Source organism: Lepidothrix coronata, unplaced genomic scaffold (genome assembly GCF_001604755.1).
Source record: "Lepidothrix coronata isolate B3197 unplaced genomic scaffold, Lepidothrix_coronata-1.0 Scaffold204, whole genome shotgun sequence".
Classification (NCBI taxonomy): domain Eukaryota; kingdom Metazoa; phylum Chordata; class Aves; order Passeriformes; family Pipridae; genus Lepidothrix; species Lepidothrix coronata.
In genome coordinates, this window is record NW_016690384.1 from 1,343,484 (window position 1) to 1,362,765 (window position 19,282).

At 47.7% G+C, this 19,282-nt stretch overlaps 1 protein-coding gene across 1 annotated transcript in view; it reads left to right on the forward strand.

Annotated features, from left to right (window-relative positions):
• PRKG1 (protein kinase, cGMP-dependent, type I) overlaps positions 1-19,282 on the forward strand; it is a 367,703-nt gene that overhangs the window by 214,358 nt on the left and 134,063 nt on the right. The window contains exon 4 of the mRNA XM_017832653.1: positions 155-260. Within this exon, the coding sequence (XP_017688142.1) occupies positions 155-260 (106 nt within the window). The remainder of the gene's footprint in view (positions 1-154; positions 261-19,282) is intronic.

The window sequence follows — 19,282 nt, forward strand, 5'->3', positions numbered from 1 at the left end:
CACCCTCCCGGGGTGCTGCCTGCTGTTTGAGCCCTGTGTCCCGGGCTGGAGCGTGTCCCGTGTCCCCGTTCCCTCCTCGGTTCCCAGCGGGATTCGCCGGCTCCGACTCGTTCTTTGCTAATCACCTTTTCCCCTTGTTTGTTTTGTCTTCCAGCTCTCGTAAATGTGAAACTTTGGGCTATTGATCGGCAATGTTTTCAAACAATAATGATGAGGACTGGCCTCATCAAGCATACTGAGTATATGGAATTTTTAAAAAGGTATGACACTCGTTTATTTATCCCCAAATTCAGTGCAACTCCCGTCCTCATCTTTTGCCTTTTTGTTTTTTCCTGAGTGCAGTGTTTGTTTCCTACTCATGTCTTCAATATTATTATTATTATTATTATTATTATTATTATTATTATTATTATTATTATTTTAATTTGCTTAAAGCGGGGAGAGCCTTGCTGTGGTTTAGTTTCATTCCTCTTGTGAGTTATTCGTTGGCAAAGAGTCCCACGGCCAAGGTGTGAGAGAAAAGCTCTAACATGAGTCATTCCAAGCATTCCCTGTGTAAGAGAACACCCATTTTTATAACACCCCCCCCCTTTTCCCTGGGAAAAATCTGGTTTTTAAACTGTGGTGGAATTTGAAACCCATTTCAAGTGTGTTCTTCGAGAAGTCAAATGTGAGTTTCTAGGGGAAAAAAAAAAAGCTTGAGTTTGCTGGAAAATGCAGGTTGGATGAGTAAAAAGGAAAACATGAAGCCAAGTCTTTCACTCCTTAACACTCTCAAACATTCCTTTGGTTTGTGCTGCTGGAACAAACCCTCCAAAGCCATCTCTAATATCCCAGGAATCCCCTTCCCTGGGGTTTGTCATCAGCCACTGGGTTTACAAGAAGAAAAGCTAAATAGCCAAAATTTGGTCCTTCAGCAGGCTGGGAGATGATGGTAGGATTGAAAATTAAGGGAATTAAGCCTTGGAGAGGATCAGTAATGAACACTCCTTATTATTTAGAGAGCTGGGGGTGTTCACCTGGAGAAGAGAAGGCTCCAGGGAGACCTGAGAGGTCCCCTCCCAGGGCCTAAAGGGGCTCCAGGAGAGCTGGAGAGGGACTGGGGACAAGGGATGGAGGGACAGGACAAGGGGGAATGGCTTCCCACTGCCAGAGGGCAGGGTTAGATGGGATATTGGGAAGGAATTGTTGGCTGTGAGGGTGGGGAGGCCCTGGCCCAGGTTGCCCAGAGAAGCTGTGGCTGCCCCTGGATCCCTGGAAGTGTCCAAGGCCAGGTTGGACGGGACTTGGAGCAACCTGGGCTGGTGGGAGGTGTCCCTGCACATGGAAGGGGTGGGACTGGATGAGCTTTAAGGTCCCTTCCAACCCAAACCTGTGTGTGATTCCATGAAATCAGGTGCCACAGCAGGGAGGGGACAGGCCATGTTTCAGCAGCAAAATGATCCCAAACCGAGGGATGGTGTCACCAAACTGTGGAGCAGGGAAAGGCCCAGGTCCCTGTGATGCTTTCAGCCATCCCAGCACTACTGAGATGTTCCTACCCCAGGCTGGTCCCACATCAGAACACCCCCCCTGCAGCATTTCCCCCCCAGCCCCCTCCCAGTGCTGGGAGGGCTGGAATTACACCCACAGATGACTTGTAGGGATGACAGGTGGGGATGGGATCAAAATCCCTCCCCTCTGGGCTCCCTCTCACCTCTCCCAGGAGAAGCTCCGTTTGGAGGCAGCTCATTTTCCACGTTTTGGTGATTATTGCTGCTTTTCTGGGATTAGCTCCTGTTTTCCAGAGAGAGGTTTTCAGGGAAAAGCGCTGTGAGAAGACCTGGAAGATCTTCCAGTTTGCAAATCTTTGACCCAAGTATGATGTACCCTCTTAAAAAGGGGGTTTGGGATGGGAAAATAATTCCCTCCAGCCACATCAAAGCAGAGGGAACAGATGCCCCCAAAGTGGCCAGACTAATTTTGACCCTTCCGTGTCACGTGCTTGGTCTGCTTTTGTTCCTGACCTACTTTTCAAACATAAGACTTCTAAAATCAGAAAAAAACATGCACAGTACATTCACTTGGACATCCAGTAAAATATACTCAAGAAATAGCTTGTATTTATTCACCTTTAAATTAGTTTTTCTCTTGGAGGAAATCGGGACATAGGGAAAAATAAAATAATAATAGAAATTATACAAAGAGTATCAATAATATAAATAATAATTATTATGTTATGTAAACATGTATTTTATGTACTATATCTATTAAGTAGTAGTTGTTTATATAAAATAATAAAAATATCTCTGCCCTGGAGGGGCCTGGGGGCTCCACGGGGATGTTCTGCAGCTCAGGGGTGACATCAAAGGAACTGTCAAAGCCTTTTCCAGGTGTCTCAGCTGATGGTTAGCAACAAGCAGGCTCAGGGGAGAAAACAAAACCTGTTGCTGCACCAAAAGGGCTTAAAAAACCCTCCCCTCAGCCATTGCCAAGCCTTGGCCTTCCCGGTGGGCTGGGGGAGGAAAGCCAAGCCGAGCGTGGGCTCTGCTCTGGGCTGAGCACAAACCCTTTAAACACACATTAAGCCTTTAAGCTTTTAGCTTTAATAGAGATTTTCTAGAAGATTGTGGAGATTAATTTGGATTCAGGTTCAGCAAAGCCTGCCCAGCTTTCACTTCAGAGCAAACAGCGAGGAGGGAACCGAGGGGCGTTTCCTCACGGGTGTCTGAGCTGCCTGTTTGTGGAGTCCCCTCTGGGTGCTCCTCAGGGAGGTTCTGTGAAAGCAAACAGGTATTTCTATTTTAAATCTCACAGTTGGAGTTTAAGAGAAGGGTTTCTCCCAATTGGAGCCGGGGAAGGTCCTGACAAAATGGTTCTTCCCACTGGGTTCTCCACGTGGGCTCTGGGAACTTGTACCTGTCTCAAGCTCAGCCTAATTCCCAGTTGGTGCATTAAATGCTTATTTATAAAGGTGTTTTCCTTCTAAATGTTTTTCAGGAAAAGTAGGATAAATCCTGAAAACAAGAAGCATGTCAATATTTGCCTTTATTTGGTTTTCGGGGGGGGTTGGAGGTTTTTTTTTCCTATATTAAGACATGAATGACAATGCTCTTTTGAAGGAATAAATGCAACAGAAATGAAGGTTTAAATGGTGCCTGTCCACAGAAAAGTCAGGGGGGTTGGGCAGCATCATTTCCTGCTGATATTGGTCTAAAAATTACCCTTTTTAATCATGTCATGAGTCACAACAACATAATGATCGTTGTCTCCCGTAACGTACATGGACAAAGCACAACAGAAAATGAGCTTCTGGGGGTGACACAGGGAGATTCAGTTATTTATTCTCATTTATCCTGCTGAGAACAAGAGCAGCAGGAACATCCCCACGACACAGTGTCACCCTTTATGTCCAATATTTTCCTTTGAGTGCCATAAGAAAACCATAACCCCATAAAAAGTGCGTTTCCCGCTTCAGAAATCCAGGTGGACATTCCTAAGGGGTCCTGGGCCGGGAAGGCTGACTCCTGGTTTGCTCCAAGGTGTAGTGGTTCCTACGAAAACTTGGGATAACTCTTCTGAGTTACCTCAAACAACTCTCCTGGAGTCAGGAGCAAGGGAATATCCTCTTTTTCCTGGTTGGTGTGAGGAACCAGTGCGATCAAAAGCCAGCCTAATCCCCCAGCAGCACCTCCTTCAAGCAGGAGCTGGAAAACCAGGCTGGTTTTTGGTTTGTTTGTTTGTTTTTTTTTTTGATCCCTGTGTCTGTGCTGCAAGACAAATCACAGCAACGATTCCCTTTGAAACACAAATTTTTGGGAGCCCATTATGTGGCAAAAGCAGTGTCAGCCCAAGGTGGTTCGTAGTGCAGCCAACAGTGAAAAGGGAAATTAAATATTGTGTTGTAGGTTGAGCAACTCCTTGTGCTACAGGGCTGGTTTTGCTGCATTTATCTTTAGCTCTTTCCCAATTAGTGCTTTTTGTCTGTAATTCAATATGTTTGTCCTCATACAAGCGAGGAAGAGCATCACTGTCACTGCTAAAATCAACTGTGCATCTCACTGCACTGTTCATGGTTACAGCACTGGAATGATTCCCTTCTCAAGCCAGCCCTAAAAATAACTCCATTTAAGCAAAATCAGAATCTTTCAGTCAAGGAAACAGCAGTTAATCAAATAAATTTGTCCAAGAAATAAAAGGCTTGTGCTCTGGCAACAATTTCCTGCTAAATCATGGAAGTTTAAAGACCAGGATGCCTTGAAAGAGTGAATATTGCTTTTTTTTTTTTTAAAAAAAAAAGCTTCCTAAAGTTCAATTAAAAGAGGCTGCAGGTTCCAGTCCGTGGTGTAAGTGATTCATCCAAGACCCTGGAGCTGATCAGGAGAACAGATGGTGGATACTTGGAGTCACCTCAGAGGCAGGATCGAGCTTTGGAAGTGGATATTGGAAGGAAGTTCCCACATAGACACAATCTTACCTTCAAGGATCTTGTCAGTCCGAGCTTTAACTTCATGTCAAAGCCTTGGATCTGGATGAAGGAGGAAAAGGAGGGGAGAATTTGAAAAAAGAGAGTTAAAGGTTGATGGTGACTTTGGGAAGTTACACTGAGAGAGTTTCAGGGGACTAAATCTGCAACGTGGGGTTTGGCTTCATGAATCCAACTTTTGTGGGACACTGGGATGTGGGCAAAGTGAACAGGGGGGATAACAGAAACAGAGGGAAAGGGCCATTATTTCTATAAAGCAAATAATCCCATCTGTTCCTAATGCCCAGTGAAATCCAGGGACACAGGTACTGGTTCAAACCAGGAGCCCATCCAGACCAAGCTCCTTTTGCTCCTTTCCATCTCAAGAGGTTGCTTGGACCATCCCCGCTGGAATGGAGGTGCAGTCCAAGGCTTTGAAGGCCAAGAGCATCGTCTTGAAAGATGTTCCCAAAAAGGGCTGGTCATCACCCACCTTTGGGGTGTCCAGATTTTCCAAGGCAGTCCTAGGATCAAAGAACCACGGACTGGTTTGGCTTGGAAGGGACCTTAAGGGTGGAGAGAAGGAAAAGGCCGTTGGATTTCTGTGGGGAGGATTCAGGGGGGGCTTTATGTGAGAAGCTGTATGAGGGGGCAGGTGGTGATGATTCCCAAGGTGCCCACAGGAGCTCCTGGGAGGTCCTTGCACTTCCTGGGCTCATCCATGAAGTGTGGAGACCCTGCCATCCAGGTTTTGTGCTACTGCAGTCACCCTGCATGGAAAACCCCCCATGTTCCAGCTTTGGAGACGGCAGAGAGTGTTGTGTGCCTGTGCTGTCTGTTGTTCAGCACACGATTGCAGGCTCAGGCTGTGCTGGGGACACCTGAGGGCAGCTCTGAGGGCTGGTTGGCAGGAGGAGCTGGATCAGCCTCTCCACGGTGCCTGGGCAGGCGCTGGAGCAGAACTGAAATGATGCTCCACGGCATCAAACTGGCGATTTTCGCCTGCCCTGTAACAAGAAAAACAGTCTTTCTCATTTCACAGTGGGGAGAAGGTTCAGGTTCAGGTTTTTCTTGAGGCAGTTTCTGTGCTGAATTGTTTCAGTGGCCGCAGCCTGGTCCCTGTGATCCCTTGTGGGTGCTGTCAGTGCACAGGGAGGGCTCTGGGAGGGGGCTGGGCCTGGTGTGTCTCAGGAACAGAAGTTTAGTGTTGACCAAGTGGGTTTTAATCAAAGGAAAAGTCTCAGTGGAGGCAGGGAAAAGTCTTCTTGCTGCATTATCTACTGCAGCCCAGGGAAAAGGGACAAGGTGGGCATTGGGCACCGGGGGGGGACTCGGTGACCTCGGAGGGCTTTTCCAACCTCAGTGATCCTGGGATTCTGGGATCCCACTGACAGCATTTTCCCCCTGTAGTGGCTCTGTCAGTGAGGAAAAACACCTTCAGAGACTCTCTCGTGATCTCAAGAGGCACAAGGTCTGATCTGGGCTTAAGTTGCTGCCTTCTCCTTATATATTATTCTGATAATTATGGTTCTACTATTCTATTTGATACTCTGATAATTATGGTTCTGCTGTTCTATTCTGATATTCTGGTTCTGCTGATAAACTGAAAAGGTGAGGTGATGTCAGGAGTTAAATCTTGGGCTATTTCTCTTGATTTTTAGCCTTTAAAAATAACGATGATTATTTTTACTTTGTACTGTTTGATTTCCAAATCCCTTTTTTTTTTTTAAAGGATGAATCTTGTCTTTTCTGAGACATGACTTAAGATGTTTGTGTTTTCTGCAGCAGCAAAGGAATCAAGCTCTTCACAGCTCAATGCAGAACATTAGGCATAACCGGAGATTTATTAAGGTGTTAGGGTTTGTTTGAAATCATTCCTCCTTAACAAATTATCATCTTGGATGGAAATATTACGGGGCTGTTGGTGGCTGGATATAGCAAGAAGATTGTTTTCTGTTCCTTGCTAAAATGTAGCGAAGACTGGAGTGATTGGGGTGAAGGATGAAGGCTTTACACTGCAGATATTAAAGCAGATGAAATTATTAGAGATTCTGATCACATTATGGTGGGACTTCAAATTTAGGGCTCTGGAAAAGCAGCGTGATCTCGGAGTCACTGCACTCTGGGATGGCTCCACTGAGGTTTCTCTTAGAAGGGATGAGCTGAGCCCAAAATAACTGGGCAAGACTTGTTTGGGTGTTGGTTTGCAGGTGCCTTTATGCATGTGGAATTTGATAGTCTTTACTCCTTAATTTATAAAACAATCTCGATACTGTTAAAAAAAGCGAGGGCTGTGATCCCTTTCTCTCCTTTATGGCCCCAGATGTTCCCAGGCTGTCGTGCCTGGTTTCACCAGGATGCCTGAGTTGGTCCATTTGAATGGGTCAAAGACCTTCAGCTCCTTCTGAGTGATCAGGATTGGATTAGGAATCTGTAATGGGTTGGAAATCAAACCAGAAGCAGAAACACAGCAGATTTAGAAAAGGGATGTTACAGCTGAGTGCTCTCATCTCAACAAGGGATGCTCACCTTAAGCAAGGTCAACAGAATAGATCCAGGTCTGTTCCTTAGCCTTCTTTTTGAAGGATAAGTTTCCCCTGACCCATTAAACTCTCCTTCCTCTGGGCCCCAAAGCTGGTTTTGGAGCCCTTGGTTATCGGTGTGCAGCCATTTGATAGTCACAGGTACTTCAGAGCCCATCCTGGGGTCTGACATTCCTCATCAAAAGCCATTTATCCCCCCAATCCAACGTGTTGCTGTGCCAGACAGTCCCTATTCTTGTGTCTATTTGCATGCTCAAATAACAGAAAGCTGCCTCCCAGAGCCCCTGACAGCCTCCTGTCCTCAGAGGAGTCTCAGGAGAAGGATTTCAGCAGGGCCAGGTGTCTGCGTGAAAGTATTTTGCTTTTTGATCAGGCAGAGTAAAATGGGCCTTCTCAGTGGCACGAGGATTATTGTCTTTCATATTATTATTTTTCAAGTAGTGAGTAACCTGAGTGTTTCTTACAGGCTGAAGTTTGGCTCCTGTATCTTTCCCCCCCCCCTTCTAAGAAGTTCCTGATTTTCACTGCAGGTGTTTTTGGTTGCATACTATTAGAAGTCCATGGAAGGGAAGTGCCTCTGCCAGTGCTCATGGAAATGTTGGGTCTGCCAGGCCTTTGGGTTGTGTTTGCTGGGATTTCTTCTTCTCTCAAAACTCTTCATTGCCTTGGACAACCAGCTGAGGCCTCTGGTGTAATATTAAGAGAATTCCTACTGGGCTCCAAGGCAACCATGCTAAACACATTAAAATATGTGTCATGGGAGGGAGAGGAAGTCATGGAAAAAGGGCCTTTTTATCCACAGCTGGTGGAAGAGTTTGAGTACAGACTAATTACTAGAGGGATGTTTAGACTTTGTGTTGGAAAACTGTGGATCCAAACTGTCTTTGGAGCCTAATGAAGCTCTTGAGTTTGCCTGGAAATCACGAGGCCAGGAGAAGTGTTCTGGAAAACCATTCCTTTGATGAACAAATCCAGCTTTAGGGGCTGAATGATTTGTTGAGGGAACATTTTAGAAATAACCAAGGAAATGTGGGATTCCTCACACCACGGGGTGGCTGTGAGGGAGAGCAGTGGGCAGTGTTTGGTTTGGGTTCAGGTTGTCCAGGAGGAGGAATTTGTTGCTGGAAAGGGTGGTGAGGCCTTGGCAGGGGCTGCCCAGGGAGGTTTGGAGTGCCCATCCCTGGAGGTGTCCCAGGAAGGCCTGGCCGTGGCTCTCAGTGCTCTGGGCTGAGGGACAAGGTGGGCATCGGGCACAGGGGGGACTCGGTGACCTTGGAGGGCTTTTCCAACCTCAGTGATTGTGGGATTCCATTGACAGGCTGGATGGTGGGACAGAGTCATCCTCAGCAAATGTGCATCCAGGGATAAATTAAGGGAAGAGGCCTGTTGGAGCCAAGCCAAAGAGTGGACCTGGATCTGAAAGGGACCCTGAGACATTTGTCAATTGGGTCCAAGTGACCCTGCCTGGGTTGGGGGTCCATAGAAAAGGACCTGGACCACACAGGGGGTGTTGAGTTCAGTAGGAGCACGAGATACTGTCCCCATGGATGGTCCATTAGGAAGAGCACAGTTAAGTGTTTAGTTCCTCTGCTCAGTGCTGGAGAGGCCACACCTGGAGTGGTGTGTTTTGGGCCTCAGACAAGCCTCTAAGATTGACTGAGAGGGGGTTAAGGTGGGATTTAGGAGCAGTCTCCACTAGGGCAGGGGCAGTTTCAAGGGCAGGGACTCAAACTCTTCATGGTACTGGCAAGGAATAAATCAAGGGCTGACGGGCATGAGTTGCAGTTCAGGAGATCTGGGCTGGATAAAAGAGGAAATATCTTCCCTGGAAAATGGTGCAGGGCAAGACAGATACCCAGAGAGGGAGGGATGTGTGTTCTCAAGAGGAGGACATATCAAAATCCATCTTTGTTTGAGGATAGTGTCGTGGAAGGATTTCGGGAGGAATCTCCTGGGCCAGCGTCGGGGGCAGAAGACCCAACATGGGTGTGGAGGTTACTCAGACCTCTTAAATGAAAAATGTCATTTTCCTAACAGGAATTGTAGCCACCATCTCTGTTTTGCTTTCTAGGAGACTCATGGTGTGTAATGTTCCATCCTCTTGCTGTTGTCCTTTTTCCATCTCATTTTTTTAATTGCAGTAATGAGCACTTGGAGAAACCTTTGGCTTCCAGGCAGTGGCATGTCCTTCCTGTGACTTCACATGTCCAAGAAAGTCTGGAAATGGGAACTGTACTTCCAGAATTGACTGCCAAAGAAATGCAGCTGGGACTTCTGCTGTTTGTAGCCCCGATGGAGGGTTGTGTGGGACTGAGGAGTTAAAAACCTGGTCTTTTGATTTCCAATTTCAATATTTATCAGGGCAAAATACCACAGCAAGCAATAATACTTACATGATGACCAAGACAAGTAGTTCAGGCAGGATCAGCTTCATTTCCATGGCAACTGCTTAATCACCAGTGGAAAAGGCAAACATTGTGCTTAAGTGCTGTTTCTTTACATTGGTTTCATTGCTGGCTCTTAAATGGGCTTGTTTTTCCAAGGACTTGATGGGCATGGAAATGCCCATAAACCCTCCAAATACCCTGTGTGGGGCTTGACATCATATTTTAGACTCTTTTATCTGTTTCTTCTGCACACTCAAAGTTGTGGTTTGCAGGCAGCTCTTTCATCTGGAGGGTTTCTGGGGGTTTCCTGCTCCCAGACTTGGTGGCACCACTGCAGCTTGGTGGGAATCTCCAGCTGGAGCTGTTTGTAGCCATCCTGGCTTAAGGACCGGGAGGTTTGTTGGGTGTTTTCTTCCTGTTCAGGGGTGCAGCTCCAGTGTTGAAACTGCAGGAATCATAGAATTGTTGAGGTTGGAAAAGCCCTCGAAGATCATCGAGTCAAGTGTTCCTCCAGCACTGCCAAGGCCACCACTGACCCACGTCCCCAAGGGCCATGGCCATGAGGCTTTTTAAATCCCTCCAGGGATGGGCAGCAGTGCCAGGGCTGGACAACACTTTCCAGGAAGAAATTCCTCCCACCATCCAGCCTGTCAATGGAATCCCACAATCACTGAGGTTGGAAAAGCCCTCCAAGGTCACCGAGTCCCCCCTGTGCCCGATGCCCACCTTGTCCCCCAGCCCAGAGCACTGAGTGCCACGGCCAGGCCTTCCTGGGACACCTCCAGGGATGGGCACTCCAAACCTCCCTGGGCAGCCCCTGCCAAGGCCTCACCACCCTTTCCAGCAACAAATTCCTCCTCCTGGCCAACCTGAGCCTGCCCTGGCACAGCCTGAGGCCGTTCCCTCTCCTCCTGTCCCTTGTTCCCTGGGAGCAGAGCCCGACCCCCCCCGGCTCCCCCCTCCTGTCAGGGACTTGCAGAGCCAGAAGGTCCCCCCTGAGCCTCCTTTGCTCCAGGATGAGCCCCCCCAGCTCCCTCAGCCACTCCTGCTGCTCCAGCCCCTTCTCCAGCTCCATTCCCTTCCCTGCACACGCTCCAGCCCCTCCAGGTCTCTCCTGCCTTGAGGGGCCCAAAATTAAAAGTCCGAGTGATGCCTTTGAAGGCAAACAGTGACCATTCACTGCTCCATCACTGTCTCAGCTGAGTCCTCTGGTCGGGCCCTGAGCTCATGCCGGTGATTCCACCATTCCCAAGCCCTCAAAGCCTCAGGTTTGAGAGGAGGTAGAAAAACCTCTGAAGACACTGAGATTGGTTTGAAAGGTCCCCGCAGGAGTTAGAATGGAAGTACTTAGCAGTGCATTGACTGGCAGTTTCCTTGTTTTATGAGGGATTCATTGAAGATTCAACTTGCTGTGAAGTTTTTTAGGATTTACTAAGTGGGTTCAGTAAAAAAGACCGTGGCAAAAGTCAAAGAAAGAGGTTATTTCTTCCCATTAGCTACTTGGCCTTTATTTTCTGTAAATCACCAAGCTCCAACAGAGATTCCCAAGCAGAGACATTTTGATAAGTGTTACTCAAATCTATTTAGGCAGATTATGAAGAGGTGGGTTTCCTTGCTGCTGGAAAAGGCTGGCTGGGAGTTTTGAAGAGAACCACAGTGAACAAACCAACCCACCTGTCCTGTTTTGTGAGTCGACTTGCATATCAAAGGCTTCAGCCTTCATTTCGTCTTTCCTTATGGATGGCTGGCAATTATCACATTGCCCAGCTAACACAGCTGTGGATGAGGAACTGATGGAAAAATGGAAATTGATGTGCCACTTGTCCCTGAAATATTTGCCTTTTTTTTTTTTCTGAGCCATTTGATAAACGGTTGTGAAAAATGTATTTCGGGGAGAACAAAGATCTCACCCAGAGCCTGATTATCTGTCACCTCAGGTAACTCTTAACAAACCCAGAGCCCTCCAGGTGGACGTGGTGGGGTGATGGTGTAATCCTGCCTGACTGATTGGAACCCTTTGGGGGGTGACACCTGTCCAGGTCTGTGTTTGCTCGAGTAGCTCTGAGGAGCTTTGAAATCACAGCTTGGAACGGGGCATGTGGGAGCACGGGGTGCAGGAATTACTGCAGATCCTTCTGGAGGAATCTGGAGGGAACATCTGCAGATAAATCCTGTTGCAAACACAAGACCAAAAGATCAAGAATTAGAGGAAGAACAGGGAAAGTCTTTGGATGAGTCTGGTGGGGGGGGATGACTTGGGAGCACGGACTGTGAAGTGTGCAAGGGTTTAAAGGCCAAATTAAGTAAAGTTCCAAAAGACAAGCTCATTAAACCCTAGCCCTCTGGGTTGGCTGCAGGGAGGCCACCCTTTGATACCCTTTGGCAACAACAGCACAGCTAATTTGGGCCTTGATATTACAAAAGGTGCTGCAGCTTCTGCCAGAGCCAGAAAACTCGTCAGAGACGAAGCCCCAGCGCAGGAAAAGCTGCTGGTGTTGCTATTTGGATGCAGTGAGAGGTGTGAGGGAAATATTGGGATAATACTGCATTTAATTCATGGGATAATAATGATGATTCAGGAGGAAACAGGATCGTTTCTGTATTTAGAGTGTACCTCTGCAAAATGTGCAGGGCGAGGGGTGTGTACATGTCTCAGACTGCTCTGTGTCTGTACAATTTATACCTTATATATTGCAGTTCTGGAATTGTTTTGCATGCCTGCAGCTTGGTGAGCTCAGCAATAGCTGATTTGGCAGGTAAAAGAAGAAACTGGGCTTTAGCAAGTGTTTTAAATAATTCCTAAGTGGCTTAGGGGGCTTTTTCTCTGCTCAGAGTGGCAGGTTCTGCTCCTCCTCTTGATATAAAAACCCCTTCAACCACTTTGACCAGTGATGGAGCAAAGGGAGGATGTCAGATAGTTCCTGAATTAGTTTTTTCTACTACTGAGCTTAATTATTATTGCTTTTAGTTCTCTAGTGCCTCTCCATTTGTTTCCACTGGGGCCATCACTGTGCTGTGTCAGAGTTTCACCCAACAGGCTGAGCGAGAGCAGTGGAATCCCCACCACAGGCTGGAAAATGTGAGGGATGGGGGTGGCTCCCACAGCTTGTCCTGCCTGGGCAGCTGCTGGGGGGGAGGGGGTTGTGCGTGTCTGTGATTTATACAGTTCCAAACATTCCATCTGTCCTCTGGAACATGGAACAAGGTGTTCCAGGGGTTTGTTCTTCCCTTTAAATAACCCACGGCATGGAATGGGACACTGATTTAACAAGGGAAGAAAACACGTTTGGTGTAACCAGTAGCCTTTACAAGGAAGAAACTCACTCCACAGGGAATTCTGTGAAGGTGGGATTCGTGCCTTTACTTTTGAGTCCATGGAATTCTGAGTATTTGAGGTATTTTTAGCTTGGGATGGTTGAATGCAGCATGTTTGGATGCAAAGGCCAGGTTGGATGGGGCTTGGAGCAACCTGGGCTAGTGGAAGGTGTCCCTGCCCATGGCAGGGGGTGGAATGAGGTGGTCCCTTCCCACCCAAAGCATCCTGGGATTCTAGAAGGAGGATGGGGCAGCTGAGAGGCCAAGCAGACGAGGCAGCAGCAGGCTCTGAGGTGCTCATGGTGCTCATGGTTTCACTGGCTTGGACACTGTGGTCCATTTTTATGGGGACAGGGCATTGTGGTCCTGTGAGAAGAGGAAGGTTGTTTGCCCACTGAGATGTGAAGATGCTTTTCCACCAGGAAAACATGTTAAACAGGGTAAGTTCTTGTTCCTGTGCTGGAAGGTTTAGAAACATCCCCACGTGTGCCATTCGCAAAGCACATCTTCATTCATCTCTCTCCAGCAGAGCACTGACTTTTTACCTGGTAATTGTTGCATTTTATATAAGCAAAGCCCGAGAAAGATTAAGAACAAAGCCTTTAATGTGATTAGAAGTGGCTGTTTGGGCGTGCATCTCATTATTTGTAATTGTCTGCAGGCTTGGCAATCTACCTCACCCACACAAACAGCAGTTTCCCGTCAGAACGGTTGAACAAGCTGGAGTCTGAAGATACAGCAAGTATTGATCTAAAGACAGATTAGTGTAATTAGCACAGAATCAGTTGTTACAGAGAGTAGCCATTGGCTTGTCTTTAACTGATCCGTTCAGAAGCTTTTGTTTGGTGGGAAATCCTCCCAGAGGAAAATTAACTCCTTTGATCACTAAATTCCCACTGATAAGAGGTTTGGGAAACTGGTTATTTTGTCTTTCTTGCCCCTAATTCGAGGTGTCTCTTATTGTCACAGTGCTGGGAGCCAGTTTTCAGGGGAATTGCTCCCACTGGAGGCTGGGAGTGGCTGGAGCAGGTCCATGAGGTGGCCAGAAGAAGGGAAGGGCTTGTACTGACAGGGCATTTTCCCCTTCCTGGAATTAGAAATGTTGATTTGAGGAAAACAAAGAATCCGGCTCCTATCTGGGAGCTTCCAACTGAAGTGGAGCTGAAGGGGAGTGTGGGAGCTTTCAGCACAGCTGCTGCTTTGAGCCAAAAAACAGGGACTTGTGTCTGGTAGTTCAAGATCAAGTTCTTTCCTCGCTCTTGAGCTGAGCTAAAGCTGCTGCTCAGGGCAGTGTCCTGACCGTGGTGTGGGCAGATATTTGGGGTGGCCCATTCCCCATCTCTGCCAGTGAAGACACTCTCCAAAAGACATGCAGATGTTCCCCAGTGTTTGACCTTGATTTTAGGAGGCTGCTGCTTCCATGAGAGGGTTTTTTGACTGGACAATTGAGGCATTTTTCCGTGCCAGGCAGAGCGTTTTCCCCAGGGAACAGTGAGAAGGGTCTTCTCAACACAATGGATGGGAGCATTTTCCCAAGGTCTTCCAAGCCAAACCATGTGGCAAACTGTGGTGGCACCTAAGAGTAGTTTTTGAGTGGCCAAAACTGCAGGGCTCCAATAAAGTAAATATTGAAACAAATATTCTTGGCTTTCCTGAGCAACTGTTGATGAGTTTTAATGAAAACGGTGGGTCGGTTTTGGTTTCAAAACGGCAGCTTTTGTTTGCTGTGTGTTCTTTGAGGGGCTGGGCAGAAGATTCCTGCTCTGAGGGGTTTTTCTGCCTCTTTAGAAGGTCTCAGCTGCATCTTGATGCTGATATTTAAAAAATAAATCCCTTTTTAGTGCAGATTTTGGTCTGAAAGTAGTGACAGAGTGAGAAGATGAAGGCAGAGAAATGTCAGGGATAGGAACCACCTTCACCTCTGGGAGCTTGACCAGGGATCCTCTGCTGGGTTAAATCCCTTCAAACTCCTGGATTTAAATAACTCTGTGGAGTATTTTAGGAATAACAAGCTATCAGCAGCACAACAAGGTGGAGCAGAGCAAATCCTCAGGATTGAATTCCTGGAGCTGTTTGCATTTGAATGAGGGCAAGCAGAGGAGGAGAACTGGGCTCTCAGCCAGCTGCCAAACCCAACCGAGCAGAGGGACTGCAATCCCTGGAAGTGTCCAAGGCCAGGCTGGACGGGGCTTGGAGCAACCTGGGGTAGTGGAAGGTGTCCCTGCCCATGGCAGGGGGTGGAACTGGACAGACTTTAAGGTTCTTTTCAGCCCAAACCATTCCATGGATCAAGGGTTCCATGACTGGGGCCGCACCCCAGGGTGTGGTAACCAAGCTCAGTCAGTTCTGACACGGGGAAAGGAGGAGAAGGTGATATTTCCCTTTTAGGAAAGATTAATCTGTGTGAGCAAAAGATGGATTTTAATTTCTACTCCTAGACCCAATTTGAAGGAGCCTCCCAGGAATCTTGAGAGGAGTTAATGGCTCACAATGTGCTTAATTACCCGTTAAAGCTCCTTTGTGCTGAGCAGACAGAAGAGGGTTGAGCAGCCTTTGTTGAAGGGCTCATTGAATCTTTAGCTCAGATAGAAATGAAAGAGGGAGGGGAAAACACTGGGGTACCACAGGTAACTGCTGGAGAAGTGTCAGGTCAAGACAAACAGTGGATTTTCATGCAATCGTGAAATTCCAGAATAGTTTGGGTTGGAAGGAACCTTAAAGCTCATCTCATCCCACCCCCTGCCATGGACAGGGACACCTCCCACTAGCCCAGGTTGCTCCAAGCCCTGTCCAACCTGGCCTTGGACACTTGCAGGGATCCAGGGGCAGCCACAGCTTCTCTGGGCAACCTGTGCCAGGGCCTCACCACCCTCCCAAGGAAGGATTTCTTCCCAATATTCCTCTGGCAGTGGGAAGCCATTTGGAAGATAAAAGACAAAAGCAGTGGCCAGGTTCCACAGGGACACCCGTGCCCAGCAGACTTAGGGATGAGTTTCTGAGCCATAAGTACATGTGGAAATTCTGTTGTGAGTGGGAGGAGATCTCCCAGGCTGAGAGTCTCCCTTTTGGGGTGTGTGTTCATCAGGAAAGGAGTCCCAGAGACAGTGTGAGTGCCTGGCTGGGATCACCAGCACAAACCAGTGGATCTGGGGGGGGGTGGGGGTGTTATTTCAGGGAGCTAATTCTGATCTCACACCTTTGTTGTTAATAATGGTACAGATCACTCTTTGGAAGTGAGCTGAGGTAACCTTAGTCATGTCATTAATGGCAGCATTTTGTCTTCAGCATCTTTAAAAGTCCCCTAAATCCTGCCATTGGAGCACTGATCTATTAATGCTTTTATGGGCAGTCCGAGCCCCGTCTCGTTTTCCTGCATCGAGTACATTTGCACATCATAATGATCATTTTATGCATTTGTCCTCTGCCTGCATGGGATGAATTTTTAATGTGCAAGCAGAGGGTGATGTTTTTATTGCTTTTATGAGCATCGGGAATGCATTTTATATTCAATTATATGCTGTCTCTGGGAATATCACACAAGCGACTTGCCAATAAATACATCTCAGAGATTACCAAGAACTAAGGGGGACAGTAATCACCAGAGTGTGGGAATTGAGCAGGGACTCCAAAAGATACAAGTTAATGCTTATTAGGAAGAATAATTTAAGCTGATAAGTATTTCTGGGAGAAGATGAAGAGAGTTTCTAGAGCTCAATGAAGACAAACTCCCTGTGTGCCCCAGCAGTTCACAATGCAATTAGAAATATGTATTTTAAAGGGTAGAGGAAGGAAGAAAAGGGCATTACATGCAGTGGAAGTGATCTCAAAGAACGTGCTTGCAGGTTTTGTGCTGTTAAATTGAGCTATAGATGAAGACAAATCAGGCTTAGGCTGAAGTGCTCTCAGAGGGATGGTAAAAATCCTTAACTTGTTAATAATTTAGAGAATTCCAGCTGACCTGCAGTGAATTACTGTTCTGCTAAAGCTGCTGACAAGGAGGGTGAGGAGAACCAGCTGCCCAAAGCACACCACGAGTCAATAAGATACTGATTTTAACAAGAAAAACGGCTGGAGCCACAGAACTTCGAGGATAAAATTCCGAGCAGATCGGAATATGCGTGTGCACGAACACACAGCCACGGGATTTGTGCTGCTCTGCCCAGGGGTGGGAAGATAAAGGGTGTTATTCCAAACAAATCAATTTGTCTTGCTGCTTGAAACAAAATAAAGAGTGAGCCCTGATCTTGAGGAGGGAAGTGCAGGAGGAATCAACACTTGCTTTCGGAGCACGGAATAACAAAGTGGTTCGTGTTTGGGATCTCCTGGTGCAGAAGAGGAGGTAGGGCTGAGCCAAACCAACACAGGGCAGATGTCCTGTCCAACACAGCCTCTACTGCCCTGCAGTTGTAGGGAAGGGAGGTGCTCAGCATCTCCTGCATCCTCTGAGGAACTCAGGGTTTGAGTCCATGACCTGGATTTGCCCATCCAAACAGCCAGAAGTCCAGGAGCTTTTGTTCCTGTGTGTTTAAATGATGGGATAAACTGATGCTTCAATAAATTCCCACCCTGCACCAGCAGACTGTTCCCAGCACCATCTTCACGAGGTCCTGGATGTCTGAGGGACAACTGATCAGGGACAGTCTCCCTGAGCCACTGAGATCTGCTACAACCTCCAGTGGATTTGGGTTAGTGAAAGGAAAAATGTCTTGATAAGGAAATATCCAACCTTGTCTTCCAGGCTCCCACAGGAATAGAGCTCCAGCCCACACGGTGCTGGTCTAGAACTTTCCTTATTGCTGGAAATGGGGGAATGAAGGAAAAACCTCAGTTTATCTGATTTTCAATTCCCCTGGGCCCTGCCTTCCTTCACCTCTGAGATGATCTTCACCATCTGATCTTTCTCCCAGGGAGGTAACACCCGCTCTGAATCTGTAGCAAATGACAAATGGGTTGTTCCAGCAGCTGTTAACGGGGTTTTTTGGAGGAGGTTATTGGAGAGGACCTTGTTTTAAGTCAATCCTTGTGTGCTCACCCCGGTGCTGCTGCCCTGATCTCCGTGCCTGGTCCCCAAATGGGATATTGGATACGTGTGAACTGTTAAAGGGCATTTTGTTAGGCATTAATCACCCAAGAGGAGTACACTGAGTCATCCACAAACTTGAGGAATGATCCTCAATAAATCAGAAGTGACAGTGAACTAGGGATGGATTTATGGGAAGTGCTTCCAACACCTGTTGTTCACTCCTTTTAACTGTATTTTGATAGCTGTCAATGAGTCATTTTAATCTGAAGTGTTCCCTCCCAAACATATGTAATGGGGGGTTTAATCAAGATGCCGTGTGGCCTTGAATAAATCAATGTACAGAACATAAAACCTGTCAGCCAGCCATAATCTTACTGCGATGACCTTCTTTCTATGAAGAAAAAAAATGAAACTGACTGGCAGAAATTATGTCTAAAAGTTGGTTTTGCTGGGGTGGGAGAGCCACTGGTGGCTGGGGATGGGGTCTGGGCACGGCCAGGCTCCCTGGGTGCTGCTGTGGGCAAAGAGGGACAGCACAGCTCGGGGGTTACAGGGCTCAGGGGGGCAGCAAATATTCCCAAAGACTCGAGTTTCACTTCTGTGTTTGTCAGTTTGGAAGCAGGACAAGTGGACAGGGTTTAGAGGTTCGACCATGGGCAGATGATCCATGTGCTGGCAGAGATCCCTTCCTGGGATACAGAGGCAACTGTGCCCTGTGCTGATCTCCTGGAGTCTGCTGAGCAGCAATTAATTAAACAAATGGGTGGAACTTGGTGAAGCTTTCATGTGGCAGCAGAAGAAACAGTGGGAAAGTAGGATGGGCTGAATAGAGCAAAATTAAACCTCTGTTGGGATTCACGTGGGGACGGATCCAATGGGTTGGAAGGGCCCTTAAGGATCATCTCATCCCACTCCCTGCCATGGGCAGGGACACCTCCCACTAGCCCAGGTTGCTCCAAGCCCCGTCCAACCTGGCCTTGGACACTTCCAGGGATCCAGGGGCAGCAACCTGTGCCAGGGCCTCCCCACCCTCCCAGGGAACAATTCCTTCCCAATATTCCTCTGGCAGTGGGAAGCCATTTGGAAGATAAAAGACAAAAGCAGTGGCCAGGTTCCACAGGGACACCTGTGCCCAGCAAACTTAGGGATGAGTTTCTGAGCCATAAGTAAGTGTGGAAATCCTGTTGTGAGTGGGAGGAGATCTCCCAGGCTGAGAGTCTCCCTTTTGGGATGTGTTGTTCATCAGGAAAGGAGTCCCAGAGACAGTGTGAGTGCCTGGCTGGGATCACCAGAACAAAACAGTGGCCAAGGGTGACTGTTACGTGGATCCACTGCCCCACGGCTGGTGGGTCTCGCTCCTCACTGGTGGTTTCCCCCTTCTCCAAACTGCTTTGTCCCTGGAATGTGTCGCCCATTTCCATCCATCCCCGTGGCTGCATCTCCGCTCATCCAAACCCAGGGTGCTCCTGTTGGAATGTTGTGTGTGTTGGATGTCAGAAGTGGGATGGGCCTGGGAGTGTCAGAATCGAGGAGCTGGTTTCGGGGTCGCAGCCCCAAAGAAAGTAAAGAA